The sequence below is a fragment of the Oncorhynchus gorbuscha genome, linkage group LG25 (genome assembly GCF_021184085.1).
Source record: "Oncorhynchus gorbuscha isolate QuinsamMale2020 ecotype Even-year linkage group LG25, OgorEven_v1.0, whole genome shotgun sequence".
Lineage (NCBI taxonomy): Eukaryota > Metazoa > Chordata > Actinopteri > Salmoniformes > Salmonidae > Oncorhynchus > Oncorhynchus gorbuscha.
The window spans coordinates 27,846,147-27,871,959 of record NC_060197.1 but is presented as its reverse complement, the minus strand read 5'-3'; the positions used below and the strand labels follow the sequence as shown (position 1 = coordinate 27,871,959).

At 45.9% G+C, this 25,813-nt stretch overlaps 2 protein-coding genes and 3 non-coding genes across 7 annotated transcripts in view; all 5 read right to left on the bottom strand.

The window, feature by feature from the left end:
- LOC124014312 (apoptotic chromatin condensation inducer in the nucleus-like) overlaps positions 1 to 17,967 on the bottom strand; it is a 30,768-nt gene extending 12,801 nt beyond the window's left edge. Inside the window, 10 exon segments of the mRNA XM_046329150.1 lie at positions 733 to 778; positions 5,727 to 5,850; positions 9,944 to 10,020; positions 10,517 to 12,549; positions 12,552 to 12,578; positions 12,581 to 13,253; positions 13,422 to 13,495; positions 14,285 to 14,396; positions 14,677 to 14,742; positions 17,800 to 17,967. Coding sequence (XP_046185106.1) covers positions 733 to 778; positions 5,727 to 5,850; positions 9,944 to 10,020; positions 10,517 to 12,549; positions 12,552 to 12,578; positions 12,581 to 13,253; positions 13,422 to 13,495; positions 14,285 to 14,396; positions 14,677 to 14,742; positions 17,800 to 17,934 — 3,367 coding nt within the window. The 5' untranslated portion in view covers positions 17,935 to 17,967.
- Positions 10,303 to 10,404, bottom strand: LOC124014638. Its single transcript, XR_006835063.1, has one exon. It is a non-coding gene; the product is annotated as a small nucleolar RNA U6-53/MBII-28 (small nucleolar RNA).
- LOC124014636 lies at positions 13,784 to 13,902 on the bottom strand. Its single transcript, XR_006835061.1, has one exon. It is a non-coding gene; the product is annotated as a small nucleolar RNA U6-53/MBII-28 (small nucleolar RNA).
- LOC124014637 lies at positions 14,855 to 14,954 on the bottom strand. Its single transcript, XR_006835062.1, has one exon. It is a non-coding gene; the product is annotated as a small nucleolar RNA U6-53/MBII-28 (small nucleolar RNA).
- A 257-nt stretch (positions 17,968 to 18,224) lies between the features above and the next one.
- The window catches only part of LOC124014046 (embryonal Fyn-associated substrate-like), a 21,791-nt gene continuing 14,202 nt past the window's right edge, over positions 18,225 to 25,813 (bottom strand). For 2 of the 3 annotated variants that reach the window (XM_046328716.1, XM_046328717.1), the window contains exons 7-8: positions 20,732 to 20,989; positions 18,225 to 20,397 (exon numbers count right to left, since the gene is read on the bottom strand). In XM_046328716.1, coding sequence (XP_046184672.1) covers positions 20,215 to 20,397; positions 20,732 to 20,989 — 441 coding nt within the window. In that variant the 3' untranslated portion in view covers positions 18,225 to 20,214. The remainder of the gene's footprint in view (positions 20,398 to 20,731; positions 20,990 to 25,813) is intronic. The other variant, XM_046328718.1, reaches the window with a different exon arrangement.

Sequence of the window (25,813 nt, the reverse complement as noted above, 5' to 3'; positions counted from 1 at the left end):
CGAAAAAGTAGGGGGTAGGAGTAACAGGTTAACTGTGCATGCTCCTCAAACAATAGAATGGTATTATTTCATTGTAATAGCTACTGTAATTTGGACAGTGCAGTTAGATTAGCCCTAAGCCATACGACTCCTGAACAGCTATTCAAATGGCTACCCAGACTCTTTGCATTTTTCACTTCTTTTTCTTATATCTGCACTGTTGGTTAAGGGCTAGTAAGTAAGCATTTCACTAAGGTCTACTACATCTGTTGTATCCGGCGCATGTGACAAATCCAATTTGATTTGCAATATTTATTTACAGACACTGTAGTAAACTAGTCTAATCATATTGAAGTTCATTTCTTTGGAACGATAACTGCCACATGATTCTCCGCCCATGCATAGTCACAAGGCAGCTTACTCCATTTCAATGAGGCGCACTAGATCCCGCACACCCAACTAGAAGGAGCGGTAGGCTACTGAACTTGTGTGTGTGAATAATGCAAGAAATATGTGCTTTTAGGTCGATCTAGTTTAAAACGCACACGAAGCAGAAAGACGTCCGTTTCCAAGAAATGTTTGTCCAAAAGTAGTTTCATGCCCGTAGCATGAAAAATGCTGACGTGTCGCAATGATCTGTCGGGACCCGCGGCCTGGAATGTATCTAGACTGATGTAATTATTTTCTACGGTCTACGGTTAGAGGGGATCCAGTACAGGACAGGCAACAGTAAGCCAAACTGGTAATACTCACTGGTCAAGGAGATCTTGCGTGCAGCGAACGCTTTAGGAGTGGTGCTCTGGAAAGAGAGAGAGGATGTAACAGATACCCCAGGGGCGTGGGGTGAGATGAGACCCAGATACTGTGACAACATACTAAACACAGAGATAGAGAGAGAGGTGGGGGATAGAGGGAGAGAACTGTCTGACAGGCTCCTATTAAACCACATAAGGAGAAGATGGGGGGGGGCTTGGTCGATACAGAGGGAAACTCCAGACACGTTCGCCTCCACCTTTGTTCAAAGACACTGGAAGATTAAGACGAATGAATATGTTCCTACCGTGTGTAAGTGTAGCACTGCAACTTAATTACTAGACATCTAAAGTACACTCCTACTGGTGTGTGTTGGTGTAGACACAGTGGTAATTCACAGAAAATCCTCCTACTGCGGTGTTGCTGTGGTGTGGGTGTAGTACCAACTGAGGTCAAACCAAGTGCATAGAATATGCTATATAAAAAGGGTCTAATTTAAGGCATCGGCAAGCTTTCCTCTGCTAGACTGTAGAGACCTGGTTGAGTATAAGACAGACTGACATTAACTGTATTAATGGATCTTTATGGAATCTGGGTCGGGGATGATAATGTTCAGACCAGGAGGATACCCTTGTTAATGATGCCTGGCCCTTCTTGTGTGTGGTAAGCAGAAAGACTGACTATACTTTAACTCTATCTCTTTAATAAATCATATACTGAACTAAAATAAAATGCAACAGTATCTTTTTTTGATTATTTACAGTTCATATAAGGAAATCCGTCAATTGAAATAAATAAATTAGGCCCTAAACTATGGATTTCACATGACTAGGAAGGGGCGCAGTCATGGGTGGGTCTGGGAAGGCATAGGCTCTCCCATTTGGGAGCCAGGTCCACCTACTGGGTATCCATGCCCGGCCAATAAGAGTTTTTCCTCACAAAAGGGCTTTACTACAGACAGAAATACTCCTCAACACCCCCCCCCCCCCCCCCAAGCGTGGGTACATGTGGTCTACGGTTGCGAGGCCAGTTGGACATACTTGAGACATCTGTGGCATCGAGTTGTGACAAAACTGCACCTTTTAGAGCGGCCTTTAATTGTCCCCAGCAAAATGTGCATCTGTGTAATGATCATGGTGTTTGAAGTCAGCTTCTTGATATACCACACGTGTCAGGTGGGTGGATGATATTGACAAATGATTAACATCCCTGTTAGTCAGCATTTTACAAATTTGTGCACAACATAGAAAAAAGTTTGTGCGTATGGAATATTTCTGGAATCTTTTATTTCAGCTCATGAAACACTTCATATTTTGCATTTATATTTTTGGTTCAGTATATATAGTCTCCGATTCAGAGGGGTTGGGTTAAATGCGGAAGACATTTCAGTTGTACAACTGTCAAGATGTCCCCCTTTCCCTTTCATTATGTACCTTACATTTTGTTGCCCTTAAAATGTACAAGGGCCTGTGTTGATGCCTAAACATCTACATACAATGTTGTGAGTCAGTGTTTGGGTTGTGACGGAGTGTTCAATGTCACAGAGGTGGAGGGGTGGGCGCTGGAGACCTCGTCTGTCAGACCAGAGACCCCTGAGCAGGTCTAGGCTGATACTGTAGATCCAATTCAGTGGATGATTCAAACAAAGAATGGTGTTCTGCCAGGAAATGCATGCAGACACTTAGGATAGGCTACATATCAAATTAGGATATTTTATCAACTTGAAACTGCAGTAATCATGACAGTTTTAAAAAAAGGTTTATATTGAGTTACACATAGCAAAATGAAGTCAATCCTCCTGTCTTGAAATGACCAAACAGATCTGAGAAGAAACTATCTGACATTACTTAAGTTATTTAAAAAAGTAAAATACATCTCAAATAGAGAGAAAAATGACAAGTCATTTCCTGGTACCATCGACACCTGATTCCTCACTGGCTTGGCTATGGCCCAACCGCACGGCAGTGTGTACTGTATCTAGGCAACAAGGGTCCAATCAGAGAAGGCAGAGGAGTGAGGGCGGGACTCGATTTGAGTGTGCTGAATGGTGATTAGCAGGCAGGCAGGAAGTGATCTTAGCTTTGGACATTTTTTTTTCTCGAACGAGAGGGGGAAGAAGGCTTTTCTCAACTGACTGGTGCTTTGCTTGATAAAGAGTCATTTTGCCTTTAGTTTGTGAGGCAAGGGATTCCTGAATGGTTGGTTTAGCGAACAAATATGGTTAGAAGGGGTCAAAACGTTTGAGGTCCCAATATAAACAAATTGGATCCCCTGATGTCATGACAGAATTTGTGTGACGTATAGACTTGCAAAGTTGCAGCTGAAAAGTCTGATGGTGTAATAACCAATAGTCCAATGAGACCACGGATTGAAGTTCACGTCCATAATGCCTCGAGTAGTTTTATAAAAAGGTTCAGTGAGGGAAGATGTTCTATAAATAGCTTTGAAAGTCTCTTACAGATATCTGGACAAACACCCAGTTGTCAATTCAGAATGTAGGCTATAAGCACACAACCTGATGACGCATTCTGCGTGTGCACTGTAACCAGATTCGCCCCAAAAAATGTGCCCCAATCTTTGATGCAGGTGAAAAGTTCAAATCAGATCCAGCAGTCTGATAAAGGCTGACCAGCCAATCAAGGCCCTGGTTGGCTGCTGGCCTGGCAGGTCAAGCCAATAGGAGCATTCAGAACAGGGGAAAGAGCCAACAAAAGGGCCCGCAGTAACAAAACAGTTCCATAAGTTCTTGCACTCAGAGGTTAATGTCTTTATGAGAAAATATGTAGTCCAAAAACATGTTAAGTCCATTTCAATAATCCACTTGAGTGTCTACATTGAAGACACATAGCTAGGAGAGGTGTCAGAAAAAGTCCACTTGGTGTCGTTTCCGATTATCGGTTTGGTCCTTATAAGTGTGTAGGTGGTCCCAGTTCATTCAAGTCAATGAGGCAGAAATCATCTGCCTATTTACAGTCCTCTCAACCAGTAGGGGGCAGACTGGAAGGAAGACATGGGGATAAACAGCAGGAAGTAGCAGGACCTCTGGACTCATCTTGTCTGCAACGAGTCCGTAGTCCACTTTCTTTCTCTCGGTACGTGTGTGGAGAGTAGCTGTAGCTCCTCCACAAAATGGCGGAAGAAAGGGAAGGTGACAACAGGAAACAACGTCCCCCTCCCCCTCTCTCCACCAGGCAGTCCAGTGAGTAGGCTTCCCTCCCCAGGGTTCTTGTGCTGGTTGTGGTTTCGTGGTTTGTTGTGTTTCTGCCGGTTTTGGCTGGCTCAGCTCAGGACATTGGTGGGTCCGGCTCAGGTCGTGGTTGGCCTAGGGTTGGGCTGGAGTTGAGGCTTTGGTCCCGGGGAGGACTTGCAGGCTCAGCCTCTGGTTCCGTGGTTGGCTCAGCACTGACCTGAAGGTTAGGCAAGGCCTTGGTGGTTCAGCTTGTCTGTATGGCTCAGCGCTGGTCTTGGCTGGAGGCTTAGAGGGGAGGCCTTGCAGGCTCTGGCTCTCTGGTTCTCTCTCTGAGGCTAACTCAGTGCGGTCAGATGTGATGTAGTAGTAGCTGTCACTCTGGGGCCTAGATCAGGTACAGCCGAGGCGCTTGGGCATAGCGGGGCAGAAGTTGGAGTAGTAGTAGCAGTAGTACGCAGGTACCATTAGGGACAATGGAAGAGGCATGGGCACCTTCGTAACAAAGCAATCAATGGGGTTTTAAAACAGCAGTCACACCAAGAGAGATAAAGAGATCATGGGAATGACAGAGATAAAGATAGACAGAGTCAGGCCAGAGAGAGCGCGAGGGGGAAAGAGAGCGGGATAATCAGTAGAGTGAGAAACAGAGGGAGAAAGAGTGAGAGCAAGAGTCAGTTGGGGAGAGAAAGAAAGAAAGCAGAGTCAGAGAAGGGGGAGAGTGAGAGACAAAAAGGAGGTAAAGAGAGAGGAGGGAGAGAGCCTTGATGCTCTGTCAGGGGCTATTACTCATGCAAACCCTGAGGTCATGGTCCCAAACACACACACACACACGGTGAGGGTGAGCTATTTCAAAAGGGTTTATTTAGCTGAATACCAAATCACATTAGCTTATAATCCGCAATATGTAAAAGATCAGAAAATTCTCTGAAGTTATCTCATGGTAGATCAATCAAAATGAGGGTCCTATTAGCCAAGGTGCATTGCTGGTTTACAGCAATGCATTCAAGTAGTCAAGGTTTTTGCTAATTCCAAAATGGAAAACCAAATACATTTAACTCTGCTTCCCTTTGATGGCTCTAATTATTAATACAAAACTGTGTATGGCCATTATAGGATTAGTGAAAATGTATGTACATTTATCTGAAAGCGAGTCCTAAGTGTGATAAGGAGGAATGTGACTGTAGATTAACTTAACTCACCCTCTCACAACCCCACACTGACACAGACACCCACACTGACCAAGCAACATCGTGATGTGGAGCATGCATGCAGTCTGTGTGAAGTAAACATCTAATTTCACACCCCATTAGGGATGAACCGCCTGCAGTCCAGTCGCTTAGGCAACTGCTCTATGAAAATAATGAGTACAGAATAATGTGTGTGTATGGCACCTCTGTGTGGGAGTGTATGTTGCAAAGAATGGCTGTATCGAACTCCGTCAAAGGATGAGGAGAGGGGAGATCATTCAGTCCCATACCTATGAGTGTTTTAACTCTAAGCCATAGTTACAAGGGCGTTAGTATGGTCGTTCACTGGTAACCTTACACATACGGAAGTATCTCTCTGTAACTGGGTCTGGGTCCCAAATGGCACCCTATTACCTCGAATGCACTACCTTTGACCAGAGCCCTATGGGCCCTGGTCAAAAGTAGTGCACTATTTAGGGAATAGGGTGCCATTTGGGACTCACCCAGTACCAGACATAAGCCATAGGATGAGGGTGGTTAGTTCCAGAAACATCCACTGATGGACCCCCCCTCCCCCCTGCTCCTAGTTCCCAACCCCTCCCTCTCAGCGGCCTTACCTCCTCCATGCAGCCCTCACTGTTCTGTGGGTCCCCGACAGGGGTGGGCTGGGTCTGGCCTGGGTCTGGCCTCTCCACCTCCATAGGGCCAGATGGCTCTGACAGGGAAGACTGCTTTACCTCCCTGGGGGAGAAAGAGTGAGGGAGAGAGTGTGGGGCAGAGAGAGAAGATTATCATACAAAGATCTGAATGAAAATGTCATAAATTCTAAACATAGATTACATCTGTGGTCTCTGGTCCTACCAACTCTCATTAGCCATGAAAATTGAAGAGACAATCAGGTACGAAGTAACTCAAATGTGTGTCCCTCGTTAAAAAGCAGAGAAGATGGATGAGAGGCTACCTCTACCTCGGAGAAGAGAGCCGGAGACACACAGAGGACAGATGGAGGACGAGAGAGAGAAGGGAAAGGTTGGTTAAGGCCAGTGATCTGGGACAGTGTACTATAAATAACTTACTCACACCATCAAGCAGCCAACTGACACCCAGCGCCAGGGTCACAAATACACCTCAAAACACACATTGAGGTGATTATTTACTGGGTCATAACGTCGCTGTGTGCCAACTGATTGGAAATCTTCAATATTGCATCCTCAAGCCTTCCACCTCCTCCACACCAAAACAAAGTCATTGTTACGCATGTGTCTCCTACCCCCTCAAAAAACATACACCTGCAATCTGAGACCTGTAAGGGGCTAGGGGCCAGATGTCTACTAGAACTCGACCCCAGTGGGGCAGCAGCGCAGGAGCAGCTGGTCCCTTAAGTGATCATTAAGAGTGTGTGTGTGTTGGGGGTAAGGAACTGCCCCCGTGTTTCGCGAAGAGAGGCCCCTATTTTTTCAATTTCCTTTTTTATCATTAATCCTTGCTCTACGCATTCAGCGTTGATTGTACATGTGGTACCCGAGACAGTCTCATCAACAGTAAGCCTTGCCAGTTGGGAAAAAGAAAAGTATGTCACACCATAAGGGTACACGAAAACGACTCGATGGCCAACAGATGTCTTGTGTATTAATGATCTCCCATGGTGACACTTGCTCATTTAACATCACCACAACTCATCTCGCTTAACAATCTGACACCAGAGCCATATATTTATACATAGCTTTGTCTGATACCATCTATCTCAAGACAAAGGAGCATAAAAAACGACATGTGAAGTGGACAATTAAATCAGGAATACCCCCTGGATTCATGCATTATATTATCTATAGATTCATACCAGTGATACGTGTGATTTGAGATACACACACTGATTCATAAGGTGAGACAGGCAGCTTCTCTATCAATAAGATATATAAAATTGTCTCTAAAACATCCAATGGATTCACAGTGAGTGTAGGTGAGTTTTAGTACACACCAGAAAAACATGTTATGACAGTCAAGAGTAACGAGGAAGTCATTCGATGTTTAATCAAAATGAAACGCTGCTACTGCATGATTCTCACCATTACGCCTTTAATCAAATCACTACCAACTATACTACTTCTTTATCCGTGTAATAGATTTGGTAATCAAGATTTAAAACATGAGTTATCACGGAGTTACCCCGGTATCTCCCATCCCCTCCCCCCCCCAACACGAGGCCATCCGATCCACACCCCCCCGTGGACGTGGAGAGCGAGACTCACGTGCACGTCGCATGTAACACACTTCGTATGTAATAATCAAACGACCACGTCAATAGCTGACCATGATAACGCACGATACGACAGTTTAGCCATAATCCGAATATAAAAGGCACCAGACGAGCAGGTTGAACGAGGATTTGAGACATGACACAAGTGACAAGCTATCAGCGCGTTAGCGATGAAACCAAGGGTAACGTTAGCAGCTAGCAACGTAATGCCTAACCCCTCTCTATCTTACCCGTTTTTGTTGCCTTCTGACAGCATATTGCCGGGCTGGAACCCCCGACAGCCAACGCTCTATCGTAATTGATTACTCCGGTAAAGCGTGGATTAAAATCGAGGAGAAATCCTTATGCGGCTGCGGGGTTTGTGCACTGCGACGGTATCAGAGTAGCAATACACTCACGACGGCCATATTGGATAGCGAGCCGGGAGGGGAAATTAGTGTGAGGAGTGAGAGAGCGAGGACCCGTCTCTCTTCTCAGCCAAGGCAAAGAGGAAGAAGCGAGAGGGTTTACTCCACCCAAAACCAGACCACGAAAATAATACCACGAAATTGGAAATGTGTGTATACAGGTCAATGAGTGTAGTGTTTGACAACATCAAAAACCGACTATCAGAGTTGTGCTTCTTGTTCACACGCGTATCTGCCCTTATTGGCCAATATGATCCCACCTGATATCGCCTGCCATCCATCTTTGAGGACAAGCACTTCCATTGTTAGAGTGGTCACTCGACCATCTTGTCAATAATAGATAATGGCCAAAGCCACACCGGCTGTGGGACTGCCGCATTGGGCGCCTGACAATAAATACGACTACCGCTACTGCCTTGGATGTCCCAACTCTGACTTAAACCAATGATGTAAATAAACCCTGTATTGCGAATGCTATGTAATGGTCAATTAGAGGCTTTGAAGACTCCGGTCGGCCATAATGGCGTGTTTCAAGGGCAAAATTACATGTATGTTGTTGTTGTAGTGGGGACAGTAACAGGACAAAAAAAAATATGTATGAAGGTGTCTAAAAGATTTAGTGGCAAAAACAAATGTAGGCAATTTCAAAATATTTTTACAACGGTGGGGGAGTGGCAAGATGGAGCGGTGGCTTAAACAGCGCCCCCTGTTAGCCATTTATTGTATATAAATAATTGGACATTAACCAATTGGAAGTTGAAATGTAAAATGGTAGGAGTTAAGTGAAGAGTTGGGATATCGCTAAGCACTGACCGTTGCCCTTTTCTATAATATCTAGTCGTGTGAGTAAGCGATTTGACTGTTTACAACGCTGCTGGAGAAGCTAACGCTATATTGTAACAACTTTACAGTTGGGAGTAGAATAGCATCGAATTCTACATTGGTCAGAAATGATCGCTCGAATCAGTTAGTTTCCTTTCACGACCTCAAGCCAGAACGTTGAATAAAATTATATTTTAACGTGCTTTACCGGTTGTCCATGTAGTCGTTGGTCCTTTTGGCAGTGGGAATGTGAGACTATATCCACAGGAAAGTATAACTACACAAATGTGTTAAAGCGCTGGTAGTGCGTTCAGATTCCACCAGATTTCTATCACGAAACGTATGTATACTTGCCGTGGACGTGTTTACATGGTTCTGCGCATGCTTCAGGTTATAAGAAATCTGAACGCAATTTGAAAAATATGTAATTATTCTATCCTGTGCATATATTCTCACATTACCGCCGCCAAAAGGACCAACTGGTAAAGTACAATACAATATAATTGTATTCAACTTTCTGGCACGTAGAAGTCCTGATTCAAACGTTAATTTCTGTCAAACATAGAATTCAATGCAATTCAACGTCGGGTTTCCAGGCAAGGAGTAGTAGAAAACACATTAAAACCCATGAAACATATACTTCACTCATGGTCATTAATAGACATTCAAACGTCATGATGATGAGACAAGACACATACAGTATACTTCTGCGCACACACACCTCCACACATGTTTTCTGATGGTGCTTCCTGCTTTTATTATAAATCATTAAACTCTCAATTTGCTACCTTGCGAGGTCCATCCACTCCTGGAGTCCAATCCTCCACGGCTCAATGACCAGAATGAAGTGTTCAGCATGTGTTCAAGTCATCCAAAGACACATTCACATTGCAGACGAAAAAAATAATGGCGGCAGAGACGAGACATAGGGGGGAATAGATGATAGGATATGGACTGTTGCAGGTGGTAATAGTGTGTGTGCACCTCAATCATGTTTCTTGTGCATGTAAACCTACAAACTGGCATTCAGGATTGTATTCAGTTGGAAAAAATTAATTAAGTGACAGACAGGTGTGAGAGAGTATTATTTTGTGAATCTGTGTAGGCCTATATCAGCAACACCGTGAGCACAATGTCACTTGGTTTTGAAAGGTTTGCAGAAGCTTCCCCTTACCAGAGCCCGAGTGCATATACAGAAATATCTACAATTGATAATGCATGCGAAAGTGCAGGTGGGAAAATGTGAGCACCTCATCAAGGATTGTTTATGTGAAGTGTGTGTTAGTGCGTGCAAAGAATAGCAAGGAGTGTGTGTGTGAGAGCAACTCAAAATGGTACTATGGCTGACCTGGCAGATTGTTTCTTCTCTCCTCCTTTGTACAGTCTTCTCTTTTCATCCCCTCCTCCTTTTCCTGTGCCAGTCTTCTGATAAACAAACAAAAGAGTGAGAAAATCACAGACAATTGGCAATATATAGCAAAATATCAACATGTTATGTTAGAGGCAAAAATAAGCCACTTTTAGATCAAGTCAATGTGATTCAATAAAGAAAAGTTAGACAAGATGGGAATTTATTAAGGAGCAAGGCATACGATTGTATGAGGAAAGAGAGGTTATGTTAATTGTTAGTGGAAAATAATATTAAGAAATAAGCATGGCATATGCAGGTCATGAAGCACCTTTCACTAGTTCTCCTCAGCCCACACTGAACCAGTCAGTATGAGAAGGTGAGTTTAACTCACTTGCACCCAGATAGACACACTGTCAGTCTGATACATCAGTATTAGCATGGCGGGATCATCATCGGACAGAAGCATAAGCAAGAACTAATGTGTACACTGCTCGAGCACTGTATTGTGATGGTAGCTTGTCATTGCAGAGAGAAAGATTCGATTGACATCCAGATTAGCCAATCACTAACCTTTTTTTTGTCCTGGGAGGAGGTGGAGCCAGAGGAATGTGACGAAGAGGATCCAGAGTCCGAGGATGAAGAGTCGTCACCACTAGAGGGAGATGACCTCCTGTGCCTCGCGCTCTCCCCACGCCTGCCTCGCTCTGCTTCCTTCTTCCTCTCATCTTCCTTCCTCCTCACCCTCTCATCTTCCTTCCCCTTCCTCTCATCTTCTCCCTTACCTGGGTAAGAAGGGGGTAGAACAGGTCCCATGGGCTCAACCTCAACAGTCTCTTCAGGTCCCCTTCTCCTGGTCTCCCCGGGTTTAGAAGTCCCCTCCTGGCTGGCACGCTCCTTCTCCGCCTGGCTGGCACGCTCCTTCTCCGCCAGGCTGGCACGCTCCTTCTCCGCCAGGCTGGCACGCTCCTTCTCCGCCAGGCTGGCACGCTCCTTCTCCGCCAGGCTGGCACGCTCCTTCTCCGCCAGGCTGGCACGCTCCTTCTCCGCCTGGCTGGCACGCTCCTTCTCCGCCTGGCAGGCACGCTCCTTCTCCGCCTGGCAGGCACGCTCCTTCTCCGCCTGGCAGGCACGCTCCTTCTCCGCCTGGCTGGCACGCTCCTTCTCCGCCTGGCTGGCACGCTCCTTCTCCGCCTGGCTGGCACGCTCCTTCTCCGCCTGGCTGGCACGCTCCTTCTCCGCCTGGCTGGCACGCTCCTTCTCCGCCTGGCTGGCACGCTCCTTCTCCGCCTGGCTGGCACGCTCCTTCTCCGCCTGGCTGGCACGCTCCTTCTCCGCCTGGCTGGCACGCTCCTTCTCCGCCTGGCAGGCACGCTCCTTCTCCGCCTGGCAGGCACGCTCCTTCTCCGCCTGGCAGGCACGCTCCTTCTCCGCCTGGCTGGCACGCTCCTTCTCCGCCTGGCTGGCACGCTCCTTCTCCGCCTGGCTGGCACGCTCCTTCTCCGCCATTCTGTCACGCTCCTTCTCCTCATTGTCTCCTCCAGCTTTCCATCCAGGCTTCTCCACGGACGCCTTGTTCAGTGCTGTGACCTCCAAGGTGTCGTCTGTGTGCAGCTGTGCCCCTGAGACAAGGACTACCTGGGGTCTCACAGATATGCAATGGGGTTCAGGGAGTTCCCCTGGGGTGGTCACCACCACTGACCCCTGCTGCACAGGTTTGGGAGGGGAGGTCATGGAGCCGGAGGAGGTGTCGGAGAACATGCGGGGCTTCTTGGGGGCGATGGCAGGTGGGGAGGTGGTGGTCGTCATGGCTGAGCCGGAAGCGGAGGAGAGGGGTTTGTCCCTGCCGAAGGGTGACTTTTTCGGGGTGTCTCCCTGGTCCATCACAGGCTCCTCTGACCCCCCAGACCCAAACTGTGAAGATGCAGATGGGAGCGTCAAGTCACGTCCACGCTGCCATGGCGGCTGGTGACTCTCCTCCTCCTTCACCACCTGCTTCATCTTCCTCTCCTTTTCCTCCGCCTGCTTTGTATCTTTCTCTGTCTTCTTCTGTGCCGTCTCTCCAGATGGACCCTGGGGCTCGGTTGTGAGGGTTATGCTGGGGACAGCTGTCACAGACAGCAGAGGGAGAGGATGGGACTGGGCTCCTGATCCAAACATATCCACTGGTGCAGGGACCTCAGGTACAGTGACGAATTCCGTGTGCCCTGTGCTGCTGCCTCCTGTGTGGGTGATAGCAGCCCCAGGGAACATGACCACCTCAACCCCCGGTCCTGCTCCAGCTCCTGGGCTGTTGCCAACTCCATGTCCTGGTCTGGAAGCCTCCCCTCGAGGACCTGTCTGGCTGTCCGCCGGCGCACCCTCGCCTCTCTTCCCGTAAGCTCCCTCGGACGCCATCTTGCGGGCCAGCAAGGAGAGGGGTCCGGGTCGGCGCTTGGCTCGGGGCTCTGGGCTGCTGGATCGGGAGCTGGAGTCAGAGTCCTGCCTCTGGAGACCACCTGGAGGGGGGCGGACGGACACCCCAGCCCCTTCTGGATCCTCATCCATGTCGGGCGGGCTCTGTTTGGGGGTGTCGGGAAGGGGGAAGGAGAGCTCTGGGGGTGGAGAGGGGGCGGGGTGGGCTGGCGGAGCTGCATGGGGGCTGGTGTACTACCTGCTGAGGGGGGATGTGTTGCGGAGGCTGGAGCTTGCGTCTGGATCTCTCTCGGGCCGCTGGTACGCTGGGGGAAGGCTGCTGGAGATGAGGGGGAGGGGCTAACCCTCTTCCGCCACCTCTCCTCGCCGCAGGTCCCCACTCATCTTCATCCTCCTCACTGCTGTCATCATCATCGTCACAGTCGTCCTGGACACGGTTACTGCCAGCTGCTGCCCGGGCGGAGCGGCTGAGGTGGAGCACAGAGTGGGCAGGCCGGTCGTCATCCGCCGGGGCGGTGCCTTCCTTCTCCTGGGTCTGGGCGCGGGGAGGCATGGATGGGGGCAGGCCCTGGCGCTCAGGGTCCCCTAGGACGCGCACCGAGAGGGAGGCCACAGCTCGGGGCGGGGAGGGGGTGGTGGGCTCCTCGTGGTGGAGGCCATGTTGGAGGGAGGGACGCTGCTGCATCCAGGATCCAGGACCTCCGGAGGCGTCAGGAGACTCCTGAGGCACAGAGCCTGGGCCAAAGTCTGGTCTGCGAGACATCATCCCTTGGCCCATCATCCCCTGGCCTTTCCCCATCATCATTCCTTGGCCCTGGTGCCCCATCATCATTGGCCCTCCTCCACCCTCTTCCTCAGCCCGGGTCAGTGGGGGCTGGGAGGGCATGGGGCGATGCTGGGTTGGGAGAAGACAGGTTGGGGGAAGGAGAGAGAAACATTTTGACTGTTAGCTAGGCTGATATGAACAATATAACTTATAAGAGAATACATATATCTGGAGGACCGTTCAAATGTGGTTGGCTTTTTAGCGTCTTCTGCTACTGTCTGTGTGTAGGCTACTGACCTTGTCAGGGTTATAGGAATCGCTGTCGTTGCCCTCCTCTGTGTGCTCCTCCTCCTCGGGGCCCGCTGGGCTTTCTGTTTCACAGAGAGGTTAGAGGTCAGGGGTCAGAGTTTACCCAAAAAAGGCCATGCAGCACACCATTTGTTTGACAACAAAATAAGCTTTTTGGCCATTTAGAAAGGATGAAACTGGGACGTCTCCAGACTCTGCACAACAACTCAATTGGGAATGGAGTAAACAAAGACTGCTCACTCACTTACCAAAATAAACGGTATACAATAATAAATTAAACTGACAGAAGTTATTTGTAGCCTTTTGAGTCAAATATATTAGAGTAGGAATCGTGGTTAATTCCTAGTAGTTCTCCTCAGCCCACACTGACCCAGTCAGTATGAGAAGGTGAGTTTAACTCACTTGCACCCAGATAGACACACTGTCAGTCTGATACATCAGTATTAGCATGGCGGGATCATCATCGGAGACAATAAGGACTTGGGTGACATAACATGGTGAAATGGGCCCTCTATCCATATATGCTGATGAGAAGTTCACTCAGGTATATCCATATGCAGATGTATAGGGCACTAATCTAACTGCCCTGCATTTAGGTATATACCATTGTTAACAAACACTATTGTGCCACTATCTATCTAGATGTGCAGTTGGCACATGTATAAAGCATTGGGTCCATCATCCAGTGTTCAGGTAGAGAGGAGATGTCCACAATAGCATACCACTTAGAATGTATTCTCAAAACATTGCTTCACACTAAGTAGTATGCTAGTGCCCACTCCACACTAGCATTACATGCTAAGTAGTGTATGCTAGTGTGGATATTAGAGCCTTGTTGTGGATGTCTTTACCGTCGGCCTCGGCTGCCTCCCTGGCCTCTCTCTCCAGCCTCTGGCGGAGGAGCTCCTGCTGCTGAGCCAGGTACTGCTTTATAAAACTGTTTTGGCTCATCTCCTCCCCAATCTAAACACACATGGGATATAGGCACAACATTAGAAAACAGGAAGGGAAAGGCTATCTGTGTAATTTAATATATACAGGACTCACCCCAATCTAAAAATATATAAGACAGACACAACCTTAAATGTAACGATACAGGTAGAAATCCTATATGTTCTAATCAATTTGAGAGTAAAAAATAAATAAAGCTCTGGTCAAACACACAGATGACTGAAAATTAAAATCAGGTTACTTCCACCTAGTGTTGACTCTCCAATCGGTAGTGTTTTGCTTGGGCTCTTACCTGGGAGTTCGGCTGGAGCCCAATATGGGGAGTGGAGGTCCTCTGAAGATTCTCCAACATTAGAGCCTAAAACAGAGAGCAAAATACTGGTTGAAACACACATCACAATGCTGTTGTATGTTCACAAAAATGCAGGTGAGTAAGAGCTATTTTTTTCATTCTCCTCAGCACACACTGATCCAGTCAGTATGAGAAGGTGAGTTTAACTCACTTGCACCCAGAGAGACACACCGTCAGTCTGGTGCATCAGTATTAGCATGGCGGGATCATCATCAAAGAGTAGCAATACAGTAATAAACATTTAACATTTACATTGTAGCAAAACTAACCAAATTATTCCAAGCACATACATGAAATCAGTCAACAAATAAGGGAGATAAATGTAGCACCGTAGATAGGACAACAACCTGTTGTTCCTATTTGAGGTCGACCGATTAATTAGGGCCGATTTCAAGTTTTCATAACAATCGGAAATCAGTCATTTTGGATGCCGATTTTGCCGATTTTTAAAAATCTTTATTTAACTAGGCAAGTCAGTTCAGAACACGTTCTTATTTTCAATGACGGCCTCGGAACAGTTGGTTAACTGCCTTGTTCAGGGGCAGAACGACTGATTTTTACCTTGTCAGCTCATGGATTCAATGTTGCAACCTTACGATTAACTAGTCCAACGCTCTAACCACCTGCCTCACGCCGCCTGTTACGCGAATGCAGTAAGAAGCCACGGTAAGTTGCTAGCTAGCATTAAACTTAATCAATCATAATCACTAGTTATAACTATACATGGTTGATGATATTACTAGTTTCTCTCGCGTGTCCTGCGTTGCAGAAAGGACTGTCGTTGCTCCAATGTGTACCTAACCATAAACATCAATGCCCTTCTTAAAATCAATACACAGAAACCTGCATATTTAGCTAAAATAAATCCAGGTTAGCAGGCAATATTAACCAGGTGAAATTGTGCCGCTTCTCTTGCGTTCATTGCACGCAGTCAGGGTAGATGCAACAGTTTGGGCCGCCTGGCTCATTGCGAACTAATTTGCCAGGACTTTACGTAATTATGACATAACATTGAAGGTTGTGCAATGTAACAGGAATATTTAGACTGATGGATGCCACCCGTTAGATAAAATACGGAACGGTTCTGTATTTCACTGAAAGAATAAACGTCTTGTTTTCGAGATGATAGTTTCCGGATTCGACCACAATGACCTACGGCTCGCATTTCTGTGTGTTATTATGTTATAATTAAGTCTATGATTTGATAGAGCAGTCTGAGTGATGGTAGGCACCTGCAGACTCATAAGCATTCATTCAAACAGCACTTTCGTGCATTTTGCCAGCAGCTCTGCTGTTTATGACTTCAAGCCTATCCACTCCCGAGATTAGGCTGGTGTAACGATGTGATGTGAAATGGCTAGCAAGTTAGCGGGGTGCGCGCTAATAGCGTTTCAAACGTCACTCGCTCTTGAGACTTGGAGTAGTTGTTCCCCTTGCTCTGCATGGGTAACGCTGCTTCGAGGATGGCTGTTGTTGTTTTCCTGGTTCGAGCCCAGGTAGGAGCGAGGAGAGGTACGGAAGCTATACTGTTACACTGGCAATACTAAAGTGCCTATAAGAACATCCAATAGTCAAAGGTATATGAAATACAAATGGTATAGAGAGAAATAGTCCTATAATAACTACAACCTAAAACTTCTTACCTGGGAATATTGAAGACGCATTTTAAAAGGAACCACCAGCTTTCATATGTTCTCATGTTCTGAGCAAGGAACTTAACAGTTAGCTTTCTTACATGGCACATATTGCACTTTTAATTTCTTCTCCAACACTTTGTTTTTGCAATATTTATACAAAATTGAACATGTTTCATTATTTATTTGAGGCTAAATTGTTTTTATTGATGTATTATATTAAGTTAAAATAAATGTTAATTCAGGATTGTTGTAATTGTCATTATCACAAATACAGTTTAAAAATCGGCCCTTTTTTTGTCCTCCAATAATCGGTATCAGTGTTGAAAAATCAGAATCGGTCGACCTCTAGTTCCTATGAACCAACTCGAGCTGGAGTTGTTTCTGTGCTGCTGCAAATCATGCCCAACACGTCATCATCGTGGTCAGAAGCAGGGTCTCAAAACACTCATTCTCTCTGTCCTGTCCTCTGCATGGATATGATATTCTAATGAACAAAGCCGTTTTTATTCCATATAGATAGGGAACGGAGAAGCGAAAGGGATCGGTCGATGTCAGTTACATAGGAGGGGCAAAGCTGCACGGCGATGCGTAGATCCAATTGACTCGGGTCTGTGAATTTATCGAGTGCCAGCAAACCTTTAGTTTGCATTCAATTTGAAATTCGGGAGAATAGCCCATTTTCACACACAGGACATTGTAATAACACAAGCAAAGGAAACTGCATGGCAGATTAAAAAACTTGTCGTTATATCTGTGTGGTTGCTGAACATTGTGTGCAATTAAGTTATTACGCCACTTATGTGGCAATTATAATGCAATTGGGGATTTGCTCATTCTGATGGTGGGCACATTCATATGCAGCACTAGTATTTTGGAAAGCGATTTATTTTTCAGCTGTGGTAGTGTTTAGGAAAATTTAATTTAGGCAAATAGTAAATTGAAGAGGAAAAGAAAAGCAATTTCACGTTAATTATCTCCTAAACATGTTTGTCTTGCTAAGCGAACTATGTAACTAGTGAGCTACTATAAACCGTGTATATGTGCAGGCGCGTACCCAATGCCCCTGCCCCCTCCTCCCAGAGCGCGGGCCCGAGGACAGCAGCTCAAAAATACAGTAGAGGGACTAGTACCGCTAGTTAGCTCGCTAGCATAAACACACACTCCAGTTGGGCCTTCAGTTCGGGCCGTGCAACACATCTCAACTTTGAAGAGTGTTGTACCACACTAGACAGTTTTAAATTTGCTTCGACATCTTTAAACACACTGATGCATAATTCGCTAGACTTGAAATCTTCCGCACGGGTATGAGTGCCAAATATTATGCATTCCCCCGAACTACCGACACACGGCCTATAACCCCACTCTATAGCCTCCTGCTGAACTTGACCAGCTTGTTGATAGAAGCAAAAACCTGAGCCAAGCTTACCCCTTTCAGTCGCTTAATGAGTGTATTTTTCGCCCCGCTTTTAGGGAGGCATCGTTGCTCCAAAGCGGCTTTCAAGTCTGCCACACGGAGCGATTGTAGAGGTTTACCATTCAGCGTAACATCTTCATCCGCCATTTTGCTTTCCTGTCACTCGCTCTGTCGACTCGCTCGAGCTCCAACAGGCGTCACTACGTCTTCCGAATCCCCGCTAACGTCACGGTTCGGAAATCTCCGGAGGGGGTGGAAAGAGATCGCTTTCCTACTGTAGTTACCAGCCAATACTGCACTAGCCTTGTTAACGCTTCAAAAATGATTTTAAATGACTTCACATTATTTAAACTTAACTTATCCATGCGAGTGTCCTTTCCAGAACCAGACAGTGCACCATATCATGTCAGAAAAATATTGACAAAAAACCATGTAACAACAAAGTTAATTTAAAACACCCTTTTAAAAATACATAGACATATTTTCATCAGAAATAATCCACAGCAAGACAGAACAATCAATGTAATTGTACAAATGTATTTGTGCATTTTTGAGGGGAACATAGTCAGGCATCATTGTAGTGTTCAACTTTCATGAAATGTAGACTGGATAGATCCATGTGGCTTTTTTAGCCATGGAGCCAATACCAATAATTTCACTTTAGTGTAAAAACTTTTAAAAATATATTCTGGTACAAAAAAAAACAAAAAAAGTTTTAAAAAAATATATTATAGCTCAATCAAACTAACTGCTCTTCTCCACTTGTTCTTTTGAACCATTATTGTAGTAAAATGTAATTCACTGTGTGAAGTGAAAACATCCCTGTTAAATACGTGCATATAAGAAATAAAGCAACTTAAAGCCAAGCAGATCATAAAGCAAATACAAAATTATCAATAAATACAATTATTATTATTATGATGATTATTTTCTACTGTCAGGCCATGGATGTGGTGTGCGCTGTGCAGGCAGGCATTCTGTAGAAATACTGCTACCTTCCACTAGGAAGAGCTCCAAGGCAAAACACGAGAGCTTGGTGAAAGTTCTTCATACTTTTTCTTGGCACTGATGCATCTTTGTTCATTTTATCCTCCTATCACCAACATACCACTGCTGCATAGACTTTGAGACAGCAGTACCAGTGAGGGTGTGAGTGGTAGCATTGAGTTTGAAGGGGCAATTAGTGCCTTTCAACAACACGAAAGCCTAGAAACCTGCTCCCCAGTCCCAAATGAACCACTATCCCTTACCCCCTTATGCACTTATTAGGATCTGAGAGGATTGGATAGGAGTATCCCAAGAACGAATATGGCCAAACTAGTACCTAGAGCTGTGTGGGAAAGCCAGGGTGTGTGACGAAAGGTGAAATGCGTGTGGGAAATCGAGAGAAAAGGAGGGGGGGACAAGCGAGTGAATGGAAAGCGAGACAAGTGGAGAGAAGTAAAAGTTTACATACAGGTTTTCCACTTGGCCTAACTGTAGGAACAAACATGACCGACTAAGCGCTCTACTGCTCCACCATTATCCCTTTCACAAGAGTAGTACCCCCCCCATGTTCTCTTTCAAATCGTGCCATCGATCATATCTCAGTCCTGTTTAAACACTCATATAATTAACTCATATATAACACTCTTTTCACTCCCTGTCTTCCAGACTGCAAGGTAGGAAACTGCAGGGGGTAAAAGAGTGATCTGGTCCCAGATCTGATTTAGACATCTTTTAAACTCCTATAGTTTACATCCTATAGTACTTCTTTTTTTTTTTTAGTGTTGTTTTATTACATTTGATTCTCAAATGCAACACCAAGCCCAGGCAGAAATACACAGTAAAGCTGCCACGGCGTTTACATACACACCCACCAACTGCACCTTCATCAAGCTATCCCTGCTCTCCTCCATAGCACACAGCAGAATGTGAGGCTCAATTTATATTTTTGGAGAGGGGGATGGATGGTTACCTACAATAAATAAGGATGCAAAGATAAAGAAAAGATAAAGAAACAGTTATTTCAATGTAAGAGAAAATAATGGCAACCGAACAGAAATAGTCCGACTCCAATAATACAGTGGCCCATAAGGGACACTGACTGTCACGAACAGGGTTCAAACAAAAACAATGTTCATCAATCAGGACACACAAGATGAAAAGTGTGCTTGGCACCAAAAGCACAAAAGCGACTAGGTATTAAAAGAACCAAAAGCCAACCAACACACACATACAAGAACAAACACAAATTCTAACTGGGTGGGAATTTGAGCCACAGATCAATTCTTCTTCTGGACTGAAATTCAATGTTTCAACCTCACTTAAAACGTCAAAACTGTTCAATTGGAAAGATAACACATTGTAACAACAACTAAGGCATTTCAAAGTAGAGAGAAAATGTATTGTAAACACGTTATAAGAAGAGACGTTGAAGAAATAATGTCAAGATATTTCCGCGAGAAGCTGCAGCAGGCCGGAGAAGCCTGCTGCATGCTGGGACAGCTCGGCCACGCAGTTCACCATTTCCTGGGTGGCAGCGACTGATGGGTAGTTCTGGGCTGCCCCCTTCGTTGCCACAACGACAGCCTTCAGGGCCTGACACAGATGCCCACCTGAGGTTGTGACCTACGGAGAGAGAAATACAAAAATATATTGATTATGGATTCATCATAGGACAATATGCATTTTAATCTAAACTAAAAGTCCATAATCTTGTCCCTAATGCCTTAAACCTTGACCTAAATCTCATATGAGTTATGTTACAAGCTGTTCTTTATATGTCATATCAAACCCTACATTTGGAATTAAATGCAAAATCGTGTAAATTAGGCACCAGACTGAAGAAAAACTGAATGAAACGGGGAGGGACTACCTTAACTCGTTTTCATTTTCCAGTTTCAAAACATTTTGCTACAGTGTGCCCTAATGAAAACAACCCTGTCATGAAATGTGTGCTGACCTTTGCCCTGAGGTCAGGAGAGGTCAGGAGGCGGGAGAGCGTGTCCCCGATGAACACCAGCTTGTGTGCCGTCACGATCAAACTCTTCCCCCGGGAAACGAAGACGCGGGGAGGTTGGTTCCCCTGCACGGTGCGGAAGAGCACGTCAATGGAATCGGCCAGACAGGAGAGGTGGGACAGAGACTGGGAAGAATAGAAGGAGAGCAACTCTGAGTCCTCCAGAGAGAGGGAGACGGGCAGAGGAGGGGAGGGGCTCAACTGGATGGAGAGAAAGAGAAAGACAGACAAGAGAGAGTGAGATAGAGCCATCATTGTAAGGGTAAAGAATGAACATTGTCACTCATGGAACTGCCATTTATTGTGTCATGGGCCCCAATTGTCAATTATGTCAAATTCTTAGAATCACAGATGACCTCTTGTTGTGTGCCTATGACAAGTGGATGCAACCTAAGCCTAGAGATTTAGTGAGCATAAAAATGGCAGAAGGAGAGAAACGGTGAGATTTAGGGAGAGATACTGTTAAGGTAAACAAGTTGAGTTGATCCAGGCAGGTTGAAACTGGATAAAGGGGCAGAGAGAGAGCAGGTTTACTGTCAATGTAACCTACAGTTAGGTAGATCAATGTTGACTCACTGGACTGAAGGACAGTCCAAGCCAACATTCCCTCTAAGCTGAGCGCATGCGTGGTCATGGGCACCTCCTCCAGGACTGCCGCACAGAAGAAATGCTAGGCTGAGCAGAGATTGAACACTGAATTTGCCCCATTAGTTGGCATTATATAGATCAATGTTTTTTCTGTGATCGGATCAACATTAATTCAGCCACTTTTCAATGCAACAAACCAAAACAAATCGAACTTTGCTAAATTTAGTCTGATTTTGTTGAAGGCAGAGCCAGAGCTCAACAGAGTAGAATTCTATTGGCGGGGGTAGCCCAAGAAGAAACATGGCTTACTCAGGATAGGTTATCAGAGTTGGTACAGCCACCCGGTTTCGTCACGCATCGCGCCAACAGAAACAAACATCTCTCTGGTAAGAAGAAGGGTGGGGGTGTATGCCTTATGACTAACGAGTCGTGGTGTGATCATAACAACATACAAGAACTCAAGTCCCTTTGTTCACCTGACCTAGAATTCCTTTACAATCAAATGCAGACCGCATTAACTACCAGGAGAATTCTCTTCGATTATAATCACAGCCGTGTATATCCCCCTCAAGCAGACACCTCGACAGCCCCGAAAGAACTTCATTTGACTCTAGATAAACTGGAAACCACATATCCTGCGGTTGCATTTATTGTAGCTGGGGATTTGTTTTAAACGAATCTGAAAACAAGGTTCCCTAAAATTTTATTAGCATATATCGAATGCACGACCCGGGCTGGCAGCATTCTGGATCATTGCTACTAACTTTCGCAAAGTATTCAAAGCCCTCCCTCACCCTCCCTTCGGCAAATCAGACCACGACTCAATTTTGTTGCTCCAAGCCTATAGACGGAAACTAAAACAGGAAACACCTGTGCTCAGGTCTGTTCAACGTTGGTCCGACCAATCTGATTCAAAGCTTCAAGATGACTTCGATCACGTGGACTGGGATATGTTCTGGATAACCTCAGACAACAACATTGATGTATACGCGGATTCGGTGAGCGAGTTTATTAGCAAGTGCATCGATGAGGTTGTACCCACTGTGACTATTAAAAATCCACCACTTATTGTGTATAGGAGAGGTCGCAATTTACGCGATAAATTGGTTCATGCCAACTGCCAGCCACAAAAGAAAATCAGCCAGGCCCTTTTACGCCCTCTAACAAATGGTAGCTATAAATGCAGAGGATGCGCACAGTGCAACAATATGATGAAGTGTGAATATTTCTGCCACCTACACACAGGAAAACGGTTCCAAATAAATTACATTATTACATTTTCCACCACCCATGTTATTTACACATGTCCATGTGGGCTCTGCTATGTCGGTAAAACCTCTCGTTCTCTCAAACAGAGAATTAGTGAACACAAAAAGTTCAATCAGGAGAAACGACAGGGATTATCCAGTCGCAGTACATTTCGATGACCTGAAGCATGACATTTTCACCTTTAGATTTTGTGGCATAGAGAAAGTTAAGATATCAGACAGGGGAGGAAATATTAATAATACTCTATGTGAAAAGAGAATGTTTGGGGATTTTCACCCTCCAGACATTATTTCCTAAAGGACTTAAATGGTGAAATGCCTATGTATGTTATGAATTTGAACATGAATTATGTGCCTATTTAAGATTACTCTTTTTTTGTACGATGTGCCCAATGACTAATAAAAACTTGCTATGTCCTCATTGAGATTTTACAGACGTGTTTAATACATCTTATATATACACTTTTGTAATATTTATGAAATGCATATTGATATTTGGTAGCACTTATTTGTTTTTCCTTTGCCTCCAAACCCATTCGATGTGTGGAACGGATGTGGGCGGGGCTAGGTCTACATAAGGGTGCAAATCTTTTTTTTAAATCACAAAAGCTGACGAAGGCCATGAGGCGGATACGTAAAGCTTATTAAATATCAGTGATACTATCAAGAGCAGTGTGCTGTTTCCTGTTCAATTGTTGCCATGCACCTGCAAAGTAGATTGATCAAGTGTGCGAGTGCCTTTTGAATTTTGTACCCACTGTGACTATTAAAACCTTCCCCAACCAGAAACCGTGGATTGAGGGCAGCATTCGCACAAAACTGAAAACGCAAACCACTGCTTTTAATCATGGCAAGGTGACCGGAAACATGACCGAATACAGACAGTGTAGCTACTCCCTCCGCAAGGCAATAAAACAAGCTAAGCGTCAGTATAGAGACAAAGTAGAGTCACAATTCAATGGCTCAGACACGAGACATATATGGCAGGGTCTACAGTCAATCACAGATTACAAAAAGAACACCAGCCCCGTCGCGGACACCGACATCTTGCTCCCAGAGAAACTAAACCACTTCTTTGCTCGCTTTGAGGACAATACAGTGCCACTGACACGGCCCGCTACCAAAACCTGCGGTCTCTCCTTCACCGCAGCCAACGTGAGTAAAACATTTAAACGTGTTAACCATCGCAAGGCTGCCGGCCTAGATGGCATCCCGAGCCGCGTGCCCAGAGCATGCACAGACCAGCTGGCTGGTGTGTTTACGGACATATTCAATCAATCCTTATCCCAGTCTGCTGTATTCCAGTCTGCTGCAACTGGGTCCTAGACTTTCTGATGGGCCGCCCCCAGGTGATGAGGGTAGGAAACAACATCTCCACACTGGGGCCCCACGAGGGTGCATTCTCAGCCCTCTCCTGTACTCCCTGTGACTGCGTGGCCATGCACGCCTCCAACTCAATCATCAAGTTTGCAGACGACACTACAGTGGTAGGTTTGATTACCAACAATGACGAGACGACCTACAGGGAGGAGGAGAGGGCCCTCGGAGTGTGGTGTCAGGTAAACAACCTCACACTCAACATCAACAAAACAAAGGAGATATATTGTGGACTTCAGGAAACAGCTTAGGGAGCACCCCCTATCCACATCTATGGGACAGTAGTGGAGAAGGTGGAAAGTTAAGTTCCTCGGCGTACACATCACGGACAAACTGAAATGGTCCACCCACACAGACAGCGTGGCGAAGAAGGCGCTGCAGCGCCTCTTCCACCTCAGGAGGCTGAAGAAATTTGGTTTGTCACCAAAAACACACAAACTTTTACAGATACACAATCGATAGTATTCTGCCGGGCTATGTCACCGCCTAGTATGGCAACTGCTCCGCCCACAACAGCAATGCTCTCCAGAGGGTAGTGCGGTCTGCACAACGCATAACCGGGGGCAAACTACCTGCCCTTCAGGACACCTACACCCCCCGATGTCACAGGAAGGCCAAAAAGATCATCAAGGACAACAACCACCCGAGCCACTGCCAGTTCACCCCGCTATCATCCAGAAGGCGAGGTCAGTACAAGTGCATCAAAGCTGGGACCGAAAGACTGAAAAACAGCTTCTATCTCAAACCATCAGACTGTTAAACAGCCACCACTAACATTGAGTGGCTGCTGCCAACATACTGACTCAAATCTCTCGCCACTCTTTAATAATAAAGAAATTGGGGGCGGAGCTAGCATGTTGGAGTGAACGGCTGTGCGTGAGAGGCTCCTGCAACTTTTTTGCAAAATAATCTAATTTAACCTACTTTATTGCACTTTTTACAACAAACGTTTCTTTCTAATACAAGATTGTAACTTTTTATATGAAAATGCCGAGTAATAAGCGACCAAAGGACAATAAATCCACAGCGGAGGCCTACTCCCCACTAAACAACGAGACAGACATGACGGGAGGCACATGCAACAACGTGACACTTACAGAACTTACCCGGGCTTTGGGGGAGCTACGTGTTGCTATAGCTGAGGATCTTAAGGCCACTATTGCTGAGCTGGACACCAAAATCGAGAGCGTCATTCGAACGGTCGCTTCGCATGGCCAGAGTATTGTGGACCTTGAGAAAGCTTCTGAATTCAACGCTGGTAGGATCGACGAGTTAGAGAAGCTATGCTCGTCATTGCAGGATACTGTGCAGAGGCTTTCTGTGAAAGTGGTGGACCTGGAGGGCCGATCCAGACGTAATAACCTTCGCGTTGTTGGTCTGGCAGAGGGGATAGAGGCAGGCTCTCGCCCTACCGACTTCTTCGCCAAGCTACTGAAGGATGCAATGGGATCGGATGTTTTGGATTCGGATCCCCAGCTGGACCGCGCACATCGCTCCCTTGTCCCAGTGCCTGGACCGGGCCAACGTCCTCGCCCAGTAATAATCTGTTGTCACAGTTTCAAGACCAAGGATCTTATCCTGCGTGAAGCTCGAATGAGGGGCAACCTGTCACATAAAGGGCATCCATTCCGTGTCTATGAGGATTATGCGCCCGATGTGGCAAAGCATCGCGCCGACTACAGAGATGTCATGACTAAACTCTACAAACTCCATCTTCGCCCAGCCTTACTTTTCCCTGCAAGACTAAGAATTACCCCGCCTTCCGGTGAGAAGATTTGGCTCTCCTCGGTTC